Here is a 14,445-nt window from a genome sequence, read left to right as displayed (position 1 = left end):
ATCTGGTGCGTCCACTGGGGCCCGGTGCTACCTCGTGAGCACAATAGCGCCTACATAATAGTTTAGTAAACTTTAAATGTAGATTAAAATAGGTTACCCATCCCAAGTAAGAGCATACTTAGGTAGACGGCTAACATTGTAAAATAAATGGTATAAATACTAGACATTCTATGGAATTGAATGGAACAGGAGAGGAACCAGCAAAGTTTAGGTATGACTAGATGAGGTGTTGTAGACTGACTACATCTTTAGCAAACAATTGAAACCACTGTAGCACATGTTGACCTGATGTGAGCTTACACTTACAGTTCCACTGCCCACACAATCTTTCCTGCCTCCCCCATCCACAGAAAATTGATCAAAATCTTGATGGAATCATTTAGACATTAATTACATGTAACACTGCCTCAGTAGGGATGTGGTGTGATATCACCCACTGTGGTGTGGTGTGATGTCACCCACTGTGGTGTGGTGTGATGTCACCCACTGTGGTGTGGTGTCACCCACTGAGGTGTGGTGTGATATCACCCACTGAGGTGTGATGTCACCCACTGTGGTGTGGTGTGATGTCACCCACTGTGGTGTGGTGTCACCCACTGAGGTGTGGTGTGATATCACCCACTGAGGTGTGGTGTGGTATCACCCACTGTGGTGTGATGTCACCCACTGAGGTGTGGTGTGATGTCACCCACTGTGGTGTGGTGTGATGTCACCCACTGTGGTGTGGTGTCACCCACTGAGGTGTGGTGTGATATCACCCACTGTGGTGTGGTGTCACCCACTGTGGTGTGGTGTGATGTCACCCACTGTGGTGTGGTGTGATGTCACCCACTGTGGTGTGGTGTGATGTCACCCACTGAGGTGTGGTGTGATGTCACCCACTGTGGTGTGGTGTGATGTCACCCACTGTGGTGTGGTGTCACCCACTGAGGTGTGGTGTGATATCACCCACTGTGGTGTGATGTCACCCACTGTGGTGTGGTGTGATGTCACCCACTGTGGTGTGGTGTCACCCACTGAGGTGTGGTGTGATATCACCCACTGTGGTGTGATGTCACCCACTGAGGTGTGATGTCACCCACTGTGGTGTGATATCACCCACTGTGGTGTGATGTCACCCACTGTGGTGTGGTATCACCCACTGTGGTGTGGTATCACCCACTGAGGTGTGATGTCACCCACTGTGGTGTGGTGTGATGTCACCCACTGTGGTGTGGTGTCACCCACTGTGGTGTGGTGTGATATCACCCACTGAGGTGTGGTGTGGTATCACCCACTGTGGTGTGGTGTGATGTCACCCACTGTGGTGTGGTGTGATATCACCCACTGAGGTGTGGTGTGGTATCACCCACTGTGGTGTGGTGTGATGTCACCCACTGTGGTGTGGTGTCACCCACTGTGGTGTGGTGTGATATCACCCACTGAGGTGTGGTGTGGTATCACCCACTGTGGTGTGGTATCACCCACTGTGGTGTGGTATCACCCACTGTGGTGTGGTATCACCCACTGTGGTGTGGTATCACCCACTGTGGTGTGGTATCACCCACTGTGGTGTGGTATCACCCACTGTGGTGTGGTATCACCCACTGTGGTGTGGTATCACCCACTGTGGTGTGGTATCACCCACTGTGGTGTGGTATCACCCACTGTGGTGTGGTATCACCCACTGTGGTGTGGTATCACCCACTGTGGTGTTTTGTAAGGGCTGACCCAGAGAGCTAACACACAATCAATGATACTTTTGCTGATAGATCCTGGCTTTATTGCATATACGGCAAATCCATTACAGCATATCCATACACGGCATATTGCCCTTCATTAGGTCTACATAAACAAGTTATGCAACGGAATAATCCATGTCATCCGCAACCTAGATTTTGAATGCAGCGGACACGGTACACCTACCCAGAGGTCACATGACATGGGAACACGGCAACATCGCTCATAGAAGAGAAATAATAAAAAAAGGACAGTTGCGGTCGACACAACCAAATAAAATTACAAATTATTCCCCCTGGCAGGTAACCCATTGTATGTGTTACAATTATAGATAAGAAATAGAATTAGAAGTTGTAAATAATTTATTAGTCTAAGAAAAAAAAAACAAGATTACAAGTGATGGGAGCCTAAGAAGCCAGTTCAAGTGCTGATGTACACAAATTACAGCTGTGGTGTGTACACAGCTGGTAGCCCCTGGTGTGTACACAGCTGGTAGCCCCTGGTGTGGGTAATGACAAGTTTGGCAGTGCATCCAGTCAATGAGCCACCAGTATCTAGTCCTCCACTCTATTGCTGACCTCATGATTGACATCATGGTTGACCAGCTGCTGTCTCCACATCTCAGCGTAGTGACCTTTGGCCTCCAGCAACTCCTGATGCCTTCAATAAACAAATTACATAGCTAAATATAACTTCAGGCAAACAAAACTTAATTTGGCCATCACGTAGAACATTTGGCCAACAGAACTTAATTTGGCCATCACATAGAACATTTGGCCAACAGAACTTTATTTGGTCAACAGAACTTAATTTGGCCATCACGTAAAACATGTGGCCAACAAAAATCAATTTAACCAACAAAACTTAATTTGGCCATCATGAAGAACATGCGGCCAACAAAACTTACGTGCCCATCTCCATTATTTGGCCCTCATTTAGAACAATAATTTGATGTGCGTGGATGATTGTTGACAGGCGATGAGCCACGATCAGAGTAGTCCTGTTCTCACAGACACGGGCCAGGGACGACTGGATGCTGCGTTCTGTTTTTGTGTCCAGGGCAGAGGTGGCCTGTAGGGGCAAGGACAAATAAATAACTGCATTTACACAAATAAATGACCATTTGGGTCTACTAGGACAATGGAGACTATCAAACCTCATCTAGAAGGACGAGACTATCAAACCTCACCTAGAAGGACGAGACTATCAAACCTCACCTAGAAGGACGAGACTATCAAACCTCATCTAGAAGGACGAGACTATCAAACCTCACCTAGAAGGACGAGACTATCAAACCTCACCTAGAAGGACGAGACTATCAAACCTCACCTAGAAGGACGAGACTATCAAACCTCACCTAGAAGGACGAGACTATCAAACCTCATCTAGAAGGACGAGACTATCAAACCTCATCTAGAAGGACGAGACTATCAAACCTCATCTAGAAGGACGAGACTATCAAACCTCATCTAGAAGGACAAGACTATCAAACCTCATCTAGAAGGACGAGACTATCAAACCTCATCTAGAAGGACAAGACTATCAAACCTCATCTAGAAGGACGAGACTATCAAACCTCATCTAGAAGGACAAGACTATCAAACCTCATCTAGAAGGACAAGACTATCAAACCTCATCTAGAAGGACAAGATTATCAAACCTCATCTAGAAGGACGAGACTATCAAACCTCATCTAGAAGGACGAGACTATCAAACCTCATCTAGAAGGACGAGACTATCAAACCTCATCTAGAAGGACGAGACTATCAAACCTCATCTAGAAGGACAAGACTATCAAACCTCATCTAGAAGGACGAGACTATCAAACCTCATCTAGAAGGACAAGACTATCAAACCTCATCTAGAAGGACGAGACTATCAAACCTCATCTAGAAGGACGAGACTATCAAACCTCATCTAGAAGGACGAGACTATCAAACCTCATCTAGAAGGACGAGACTATCAAACCTCATCTAGAAGGACGAGACTATCAAACCTCATCTAGAAGAACGAGACTATCAAACCTCATCTAGAAGGACGAGACTATCAAACCTCATCTAGAAGGACGATGGCTGGAGCTTTGAGCAGAGTCCTGGCAATGGCCACGCGTTGTTTCTCTCCCCCACTCAGCTTTAAGCCACGTTCTCCAACAACTGTTTCATAACCTAGAAACAAATGCGTTTGTCAATGGTTTGCCTACAATCATCTCAACAGTAAACACACGCATGTAAACAATCAGAGCAAACGTACGTTTAGGGAATGTAAGAATTCTATCATGAATTTCAGCAGCCCTTGCAGCTTCCTCAACCTCCCTATCTGTGGCATTGACACGACCATAGCGGATGTTGTACCTGGCGGAAAATACTGGATGGTAGAACACAAGAACCACCAGACTAGTGACCCCATGGACCACCAGACTAGTGACCCCATGGACCACCAGACTAGTGACCCCATGGACCACCAGACTACTGACCCCATGGACCACCAGACTACTGACCCCATGGACCACCAGACTACTGACCCCATGGACCACCAGACTACTGACCCCATGGACCACCAGACTACTGACCCCATGGACCACCAGACTACTGACCCCATGGACCACCAGACTACTGACCCCATGGACCACCAGACTAGTGACCCCATGGACCACCAGACTAGTGACCCCATGGACCACCAGACTACTGACCCCATGGACCACCAGACTACTGACCCCATGGACCACCAGACTAGTGACCCCATGGACCACCAGACTACTGACCCCATGGACCACCAGACTACTGACCCCATGGACCACCACACTGACCCCATGGACCACCAGACTACTGACCCCATGGACCACCAGACTACTGGCCCCATGGACCACCAGACTACTGACCCCATGGACCACCAGACTACTGACCCCATGGACCACCACACTACTGACCCCATGGACCACCAGACTACTGACCCCATGGACCACCAGACTACTGACCCCATGGACCACCAGACTACTGACCCCATGGACCACCAGACTATTGACCCCATGGACCACCAGACTACTGGCCCCATGGACCACCAGACTACTGGCCCCATGGACCACCAGACTACTGACCCCATGGACCACCAGACTACTGACCCCATGGACCACCAGACTACTGGCCCCATGGACCACCAGACTACTGACCCCATAAACCACCAGACCAGTGACCCCATGGACCACCAGACTACTGACCCCATGGACCACCAGACCAGTGACCCCATGGACCACCAGACCAGTGACCCCATGGACCACCAGACTAGTGACCCCATGGACCACCAGAGTACTGACCCCATGGACCACCAGACTACTGACCCCATGGACCACCACACTGACCCCATGGACCACCAGACCAGTGACCCCATGGACCACCAGACCCCTGACACTGTGAAGAACCTACTGAATGTCACTGTTGAAAAGTACTGTGTCTTGAGGCACCACACCAATACTTCTGCGCAAAGATTTCTGCTTGACCTGAAAATATTTGCTGTGTCACACACTACAACAATTTCTCTACAACTACAACAATTTCTCTACAACTACAACGATTTCTCTACATCTCTACAACTACAACACTTAATACAACTACAATTTCTATACAACTACTACTACATTTTTTAAATTCATACTTTTTAAATATGAAATTTCCAAACTCTACAGAGAACTTTGTAGTGACTAGTTATTAGATAATTCAATAATAGTACTGGCATTTTGATGACAGTGTAATGACATTTGTATCGTACCGATGAATGCTTTCCTTGCTCTGACTGAATGTCAGAAAAAAACTTTTATAGGGCTGCCTCCCCCCCCCCCCCCCCTTTTGTAGTGTAAAAATAAATCTTTTTTTTTTTTTTGCTATTAATTGTAATGTTGTATATGTCAAATTGTTAAATGCCATATACTTCATATAGGTCAGACTAATTTCAGCAATTGTTTGATTTTGGAGTTTTGCTCAATTGCTGTCCTCCGCCTGCTCAAGTAGGGATAAGAATTGGGTCACTCAAGAATCACAATTTTGTAGACTTTGCCAGGCTTAGCAGATCCTGCCCTGACTCCCTGCACTACTTGCCCCACACAGCCCTGACTCCCTGCCCCACACAGCCCTGACTCCCTGCCCCACACTGCCCTGACTCCCTGCATTACTTGCCCCACACTGCCCCGACTCCCTACCCCACACAGCCGTGACTCCCTGCCCCACACTGCCCCGACTCCCTACCCCACACAGCCGTGACTCCCTGCCCCACACTGCCCCGACTCCCTGCCCCACACTGCCCCGACTCCCTGCCCCACACTGCCCTGACTCCCTGCCCCACACTGCCCCGACTCCCTGCATTACTTGCCCCACACAGCCCTGACTCCCTGCATTACTTGTAGAAACCCTGAATACAACATTTTTCCTACAACAACAACAAAATCTCATCATATACAATTACTCTCACAATAAATTCTTCATAGCTAAGTTAACGAATAACCTTTGTAATATCTTGTCCGTCAATTTGAATACAGCCTGATTGGATGTCATAAAATCTAAACAGCAGCCGGACTATAGTGCTTTTACCACAGCCTGTGTGACCAACCTAGGAGAGAACAACCACATGTGCTCAGTAACAGAGGACTAAAACATGTGCTCAGTAACAGAGGACTAAAACATGTGCTCAGTAACAGAGGACTAAAACATGTGCTCAGTAACAGAGGACTAAAACATGTGCTCAGTAACAGAGGATTGGCTATGGTTACAACAATGGGTTGGTTATGGTTACAACAATGGGTTGGTTATGGTTACAACAATGGGTTGGTTATTGTTACATTGGGTTGGCTATGGTTACAACAATGGGTTGGCTATGGTTACAAGAATGGGTTGGTTATGGTTACAACAATGGGTTGGTTATTGTTACATTGGGTTGGCTATGGTTACAACAATGGGTTGGCTATGGTTACAAGAATGGGTTGGCTATAGTTGCAATGGGTTGGCTATGGTTACAACAATGGGTTGGTTATGGTTACAAAGGGTTGGCTATGGTTAAAATGGGTTGGCTATAGTTGCAATGGGTTGGCTATGATTAAAACTCACCAGGGCATAGGTGTGGCCGGCAGGTATATTGAAGGAAATATTCTTTAAAATTGGTTTACTGAAACATGAAGATTCAATCATGATTGTAGAGTAATGACATGAGAGTAATGACAAGATTGTAGAGTAATGACAAGATTGTAGAGTAATGACAAGATTGTAGAGTAATGGCAAGATTGTAGAGTAATGACAAGATTGTAGAGTAATGGCAAGATTGTAGAGTAATGGCAAGATTGTAGAGTAATGACATGAGAGTAATGACAAGATTGTAGAGTAATGACAAGATTGTAGAGTAATGACAAGATTGTAGAGTAATGACAAGATTGTAGAGTAATGACAAGATTGTAGAGAACTAGCAAGATTGTAGAGTAATGACAAGATTGTAGAGTAATGGCAAGATTGTAGAGTAATGACAAGATTGTAGAGTAATGGCAAGATTGTAGAGTAATGACAAGATTGTAGAGTAATGGCAAGATTGTAGAGTAATGACAAGATTGTAGAGTAATGACAAGATTGTAGAGTAATGGCAAGATTGTAGAGTAATGGCAAGATTGTAGAGTAATGACAAGATTGTAGAGTAATGACAAGATTGTAGAGTAATGACAAGATTGTAGAGTACTCAAGCAGTTGTTTGAACCCAGCCTACCTTGGTTCATAATAGAAAGACACATCATTAAAAGAGATCTGAGCTCCTGACAGAACAAGGTCTTTAGCACCAGCCACATCTTTTATCTAAAGACAATGTATGCACAGTTAAAATAAACACGCATTAGCACCAGCCACATCTTTTATCTAAAGACAATGTATGCACAGTTTAAATAAACAAGCATTAGCACCAGCCACATCTTTTATCTAAAGACAATGTATGTACAGTTTAAATAAACAAGCATTAGCACCAGCCACATCTTTTATCTAAAGACAATGTATGCACCGTTTAAATAAACACGCATTAGCACCAGCCACATCTTTTATCTAAAGACAATGTATGCACAGTTTAAATAAACAAGCATTAGCACCAGCCACATCTTTTATCTAAAGACAATGTATGCACAGTTTAAATAAACAAGCATTAGCACCAGCCACATCTTTTATCTAAAGACAATGTATGCACAGTTTAAATAAACACGGAATTAAAGACAATGTATGCACAGTTTAAATAAACACGCATTAGCACCAGCCACATCTTTTATCTAAAGACAATGTATGCACAGTTTAAATAAACACGCATTAGCACCAGCCACATCTTTTATCTAAAGACAATGTATGCACAGTTTAAATAAACACGCATTAGCACCAGCCACATCTTTTATCTAAAGACAATGTATGCACAGTTTAAATAAACACGGAATTAAAGACAATGTATGCACAGTTTAAATAAACACGCATTAGCACCAGCCACATCTTTTATCTAAAGACAATGTATGCACAGTTTAAATAAACACGCATTAGCACCAGCCACATCTTTTATCTAAAGACAATGTATGCACAGTTTAAATAAACAAGCATTAGCACCAGCCACATCTTTTATCTAAAGACAATGTATGTACAGTTTAAATAAACAAGCATTAGCACCAGCCACATCTTTTATCTAAAGACAATGTATGCACCGTTTAAATAAACACGCATTAGCACCAGCCACATCTTTTATCTAAAGACAATGTATGCACAGTTTAAATAAACAAGCATTAGCACCAGCCACATCTTTTATCTAAAGACAATGTATGCACAGTTTAAATAAACAAGCATTAGCACCAGCCACATCTTTTATCTAAAGACAATGTATGCACAGTTTAAATAAACACGGAATTAAAGACAATGTATGCACAGTTTAAATAAACACGCATTAGCACCAGCCACATCTTTTATCTAAAGACAATGTATGCACAGTTTAAATAAACACGCATTAGCACCAGCCACATCTTTTATCTAAAGACAATGTATGCACAGTTTAAATAAACACGGAATTAAAGACAATGTATGCACAGTTTAAATAAACACGCATTAGCACCAGCCACATCTTTTATCTAAAGACAATGTATGCACAGTTTAAATAAACACGCATTAGCACCAGCCACATCTTTTATCTAAAGACAATGTATGCACAGTTTAAATAAACACGCATTAGCACCAGCCACATCTTTTATCTAAAGACAATGTATGCACAGTTTAAATAAACAAGCATTAGCACCAGCCACATCTTTTATTTAAAGACAATTTATGCACAGTTTAAATAAACACGCATTAGCACCAGCCACATCTTTTATTTAAAGACAATGTATGCACAGTTTAAATAAACACGCATTAGCACCAGCCACATCTTTTATCTAAAGACAATGTATGTACAGTTTAAATAAACAAGCATTAGCACCAGCCACATCTTTTATCTAAAGACAATGTATGCACCGTTTAAATAAACACGCATTAGCACCAGCCACATCTTTTATCTAAAGACAATGTATGCACAGTTTAAATAAACAAGCATTAGCACCAGCCACATCTTTTATCTAAAGACAATGTATGCACAGTTTAAATAAACAAGCATTAGCACCAGCCACATCTTTTATCTAAAGACAATGTATGCACAGTTTAAATAAACACGGAATTAAAGACAATGTATGCACAGTTTAAATAAACACGCATTAGCACCAGCCACATCTTTTATCTAAAGACAATGTATGCACAGTTTAAATAAACACGCATTAGCACCAGCCACATCTTTTATCTAAAGACAATGTATGCACAGTTTAAATAAACAAGCATTAGCACCAGCCACATCTTTTATCTAAAGACAATGTATGCAGTTTAAATAAACACGGAATTAAAGACAATGTATGCACAGTTTAAATAAACACGGAATACGCACAGTTTAAATAAACATGGAATACGCACAGTTTAAATAAACACTGAATACGCACAGTTTAAATAAACACTGAATACTCACAGTTTAAATAAACACGGAATATGCACAGTTTAAATAAACACTGAATAAGCACAGTTTAAATAAACACTGAATACGCACAGTTTAAATAAACACGGAATTAAAGACAATGTATGCACAGTTTAAATAAACACGCATTAGCACCAGCCACATCTTTTATCTAAAGACAATGTATGCACAGTTTAAATAAACAAGCATTAGCACCAGCCACATCTTTTATTTAAAGACAATTTATGCACAGTTTAAATAAACACGCATTAGCACCAGCCACATCTTTTATTTAAAGACAATGTATGCACAGTTTAAATAAACACGCATTAGCACCAGCCACATCTTTTATCTAAAGACAATGTATGTACAGTTTAAATAAACAAGCATTAGCACCAGCCACATCTTTTATCTAAAGACAATGTATGCACCGTTTAAATAAACACGCATTAGCACCAGCCACATCTTTTATCTAAAGACAATGTATGCACAGTTTAAATAAACAAGCATTAGCACCAGCCACATCTTTTATCTAAAGACAATGTATGCACAGTTTAAATAAACAAGCATTAGCACCAGCCACATCTTTTATCTAAAGACAATGTATGCACAGTTTAAATAAACACGGAATTAAAGACAATGTATGCACAGTTTAAATAAACACGCATTAGCACCAGCCACATCTTTTATCTAAAGACAATGTATGCACAGTTTAAATAAACACGCATTAGCACCAGCCACATCTTTTATCTAAAGACAATGTATGCACAGTTTAAATAAACACGCATTAGCACCAGCCACATCTTTTATCTAAAGACAATGTATGCACAGTTTAAATAAACACGGAATTAAAGACAATGTATGCACAGTTTAAATAAACACGGAATACGCACAGTTTAAATAAACATGGAATACGCACAGTTTAAATAAACACTGAATACGCACAGTTTAAATAAACACTGAATACTCACAGTTTAAATAAACACGGAATATGCACAGTTTAAATAAACACTGAATAAGCACAGTTTAAATAAACACTGAATACGCACAGTTTAAATAAACACGGAATTAAAGACAATGTATGCACAGTTTAAATAAACACGCATTAGCACCAGCCACATCTTTTATCTAAAGACAATGTATGTACAGTTTAAATAAACATGGAATACGCACATTTTAAATAAACATGGAATTAAAGACAATGTATGCACAGTTTAAATAAACACGGAATATGCACATTTTAAATAAACACGGAATATGCACATTTCATCTTAAAAATGAATTGGCTTATTAAAAAAAGATCTGCCTAACATAAGACAACAGCCTAACCCTATAACTGACCTCTGCCTCCTCTGCCAGGAGTTCAAACATGTTCTCCATGTCTATAAAAGATTGTTGGATCATTCTACAAGAACAAACAATTGTATTATTAGAACAAGCTTATATTTCATAAACCACCACCAATAGGGCTGGTAAGTAGGTCACCAACCAGTTCTACGGCTCAATAAAACCTGCATAAGCTATAGAACTGATTGGTTACCTACTTACCATGATATCTCCCCCCCCAACACCGACTGATTTCTCCACCCCCCACCAGCTGACATCCCCCCCCCCACACCACCCACCAGCTGACATCCCCCCCCCCCCACACCACCCACCAGCTGACATGACCAGTACCTTACCTGTAATATGTGCCCAGCCAGTTGAGGGGAACATAGAGTTGGGCCAAGTAAGTTCCAAAGAGAACGTAGTCTCCCACAGTGAGGTGAAGGTCATTGATGCCATGTACAGCAGCCCAAGCACACAGCAGACAGCCGGCAGCCAGGCCAACAGTGTTGATCAGGTTCTGGACACAGTTGAGCAGGCTCAGACTGGCGTTAGACTTCCACTCAGCTGTCTGCACAATGGTACTGGTAGTTAGATGGGATTCACACAATGGTACTGGTAGTTAGATGGGATTCACACAATGGTACTGGTAGTTAGATGGGATTCAAATGGTGCTACTGGTAGTTAGATGGGATTCAAATGGTGCTACTGGTAGTTAGATGGGATTCAAATGGTGCTACTGGTAGTTAGATGGGATTCAAATGGTGCTACTGGTAGTTAGATGGGATTCACATGGTGCTACTGGTAGTTAGATGGGATTCACATGGTGCTACTGGTAATTAGATGGGATTCAAATGGTGCTACTGGTAGTTAGATGGGATTCAAATGGTGCTACTGGTAGTTAGATGGGATTCACATGGTGCTACTGGTAGTTAGATGGGATTCAAATGGTGCTACTGGTAGTTAGATGGGATTCACATGGTGCTACTGGTAGTTAGATGGGATTCAAATGGTGCTACTGGTAGTTAAATGGGATTCACATGGTGCTACTGGTAGTTAGATGGGATTCAAATGGTGCTACTGGTAGTTAGATGGGATTCAAATGGTGCTACTGGTAGTTAGATGGGATTCACATGGTGCTACTGGTAGTTAGATGGGATTCACATGGTGCTACTGTAGTTAGATGGGATTCACATGGTGCTACTAGTAGTTAGATGGGATTCGAATGGTGCTACTGGTAGTTAGATGGGATTCACATGGTGCTACTGGTAGTTAGATGGGATTCAAATGGTGCTACTGGTAGTTAGATGGGATTCAAATGGTGCTACTGTCAGTTAGAAGTGAATGAAATGGTGCTACTGGTAGTAGCCATGTTAGAGTAATGATACCTCACCTGGTACTCTACTATAGCCTTTTCATAACGATCTCGCTCCCAGTCTGAGGCCTCGTAATATTTGACCGTTTCAAAGTTGAGCAGCGAGTCTACAGCCTTGGCATTGGCCTCATTATCTTTCAGGTTCATCTGGCGCCTGTACTTGGTTCTCCACTCAGTCACAATAATGGTGGAGGCTGGAACAGCAAACACACTGCTGGTTAATGGCTCATTAATGATGGTCAAACTATAAATCATTAATGATGGTCAAACAATAAATCATTAATGATGGTCAAACAATAAATCATTAATGATGGTCAATTAATGATCTGTTAATGATAGTCAATGAATAAAGCATTAATGGTGGTCTAGTGGTCAATGAATGAAGCATTAATGGTGGTCTAGTAGTCAATGAATAAAGCATTAATGGTGGTCTAGTGGTAAATGAATGAAACATTAATGGTGGTCTAGTGGTCAATGAATGAAACATTAATGGTTGTCTAGTGGTCAATGAATGAAACATTAATGGTGGTCTAGTGGTCAATGAATGAAGCATTAATGGTGGTCTAGTTGTCAATGAATAAAGCATTAATGGTGGTCTAGTGGTCAATGAATAAAGCATTAATGGTGGTCTAGTAATCAATGAATAAAACATTAATGGTGGTCTAGTGGTCAATGAATGAAGCATTAATGGTGGTCTAGTAGTCAATGAATAAAGCATTAATGGTGGTCTAGTAGTCAATGAATAAAGCATTAATGGTGGTCTAGTGGTCAATGAATGAAGCATTAATGGTGGTCTAGTAGTCAATGAATAAAGCATTAATGGTGGTCTAGTAGTCAATGAATAAAGCATTAATGGTGGTCTAGTGGTCAATGAATGAAGCATTAATGGTGGTCTAGTAGTCAATGAATAAAGCATTAATGGTGGTCTAGTGGTCAATGAATGAAACATTAATGGTGGTCTAGTGGTCAATGAATGAAACATTAATGGTTGTCTAGTGGTCAATGAATGAAACATTAATGGTGGTCTAGTGGTCAATGAATGAAGCATTAATGGTGGTCTAGTTGTAAATGTGTTAAAAAACTTGTTGGCTTACCGAGGTAGAGAGCCATACTGAGAAATACAATGATCCCAAAGAGGTAGTTAAAGAATGTGATGAAATAAACAATAGCAATGATGATGTCGGCAATTGTTGGTAGGATCTGAAACACCAGGTAACTGGGAACAAAATCATCAGGACACATGTCAAAGGTGACATCAAGACAAAGTGACATGAAGACACAGTGACATGAAGACACAGTGACATGAAGACACAGTGACATGAAGACACAGTGACATGAAGACACAGTGACAAGAAGACACAGTGACATGAAGACACAGTGACATGAAGACACAGTGACATGAAGACACAGTGACATGAAGACACAGTGACATGAAGACACAGTGACATGAAGACACAGTGACAAGAAGACACAGTGACATGAAGACACAGTGACATGAAGACACAGTGACATGAAGACACAGTGACATGAAGACACAGTGACATGAAGACACAGTGACAAGAAGACACAGTGACATGAAGACACAGTGACATGAAGACACAGTGACATGAAGACACAGTGACATGAAGACACAGTGACATGAGGACACAGTGACATCAATAGACCTACACAGTGACATGAAGACACAGTGACATGAAGACACAGTGACATGAGGACACAGTGACATGAAGACACAGTGACATGAAGACACAGTGACATGAAGACACAGTGACATCAATAGGCCTACACAGTGACATGAAGACACAGTGACATCAATAGACCTACACAGTGACATGAAGACACAGTGACATGAAGACACAGTGACATGAGGACACACCCTTGCTGGCTACCGTGATGCCATGTAAGACTGACCTGAGTAGACTGTTGATGCTGTTGGTACCACGGTCAACAACCCTCAAGACCTCCCCAGTTTTCCTGCCCAGATGCCAGCGTAATGAGAGGCTGTAACAAGT

At 42.1% G+C, this 14,445-nt stretch overlaps 1 protein-coding gene across 6 annotated transcripts in view; it reads right to left on the bottom strand.

Moving 5' to 3' along the window:
- Positions 1–2,063: 2,063 nt before the first annotated feature.
- The window catches only part of LOC131954856 (ATP-binding cassette sub-family B member 6), a 28,418-nt gene continuing 16,036 nt past the window's right edge, over positions 2,064–14,445 (bottom strand). For all 6 annotated transcript variants that reach the window (XM_059318675.1, XM_059318682.1, XM_059318689.1 and 3 more), the window contains 13 exons: positions 14,345–14,434; positions 13,528–13,649; positions 12,452–12,627; positions 11,415–11,629; positions 11,074–11,137; positions 7,453–7,538; positions 6,810–6,867; positions 6,211–6,315; positions 5,139–5,212; positions 3,970–4,070; positions 3,772–3,884; positions 2,627–2,790; positions 2,064–2,379 (listed from right to left, as the gene is read on the bottom strand). In XM_059318675.1, the coding sequence (XP_059174658.1) occupies positions 2,274–2,379; positions 2,627–2,790; positions 3,772–3,884; positions 3,970–4,070; positions 5,139–5,212; positions 6,211–6,315; positions 6,810–6,867; positions 7,453–7,538; positions 11,074–11,137; positions 11,415–11,629; positions 12,452–12,627; positions 13,528–13,649; positions 14,345–14,434 (1,474 nt within the window). In that variant the 3' untranslated portion in view covers positions 2,064–2,273. The remainder of the gene's footprint in view (positions 2,380–2,626; positions 2,791–3,771; positions 3,885–3,969; positions 4,071–5,138; positions 5,213–6,210; positions 6,316–6,809; positions 6,868–7,452; positions 7,539–11,073; positions 11,138–11,414; positions 11,630–12,451; positions 12,628–13,527; positions 13,650–14,344; positions 14,435–14,445) is intronic.

The sequence above is a fragment of the Physella acuta genome, unplaced genomic scaffold (assembly GCF_028476545.2).
Source record: "Physella acuta isolate Inbredline_101_S28 unplaced genomic scaffold, ASM2847654v3 ptg000079l, whole genome shotgun sequence".
NCBI classification, from domain to species: domain Eukaryota; kingdom Metazoa; phylum Mollusca; class Gastropoda; family Physidae; genus Physella; species Physella acuta.
Note: the sequence above shows the minus strand (reverse complement) of the source record. Positions and strands in the feature narration are given on the sequence as shown.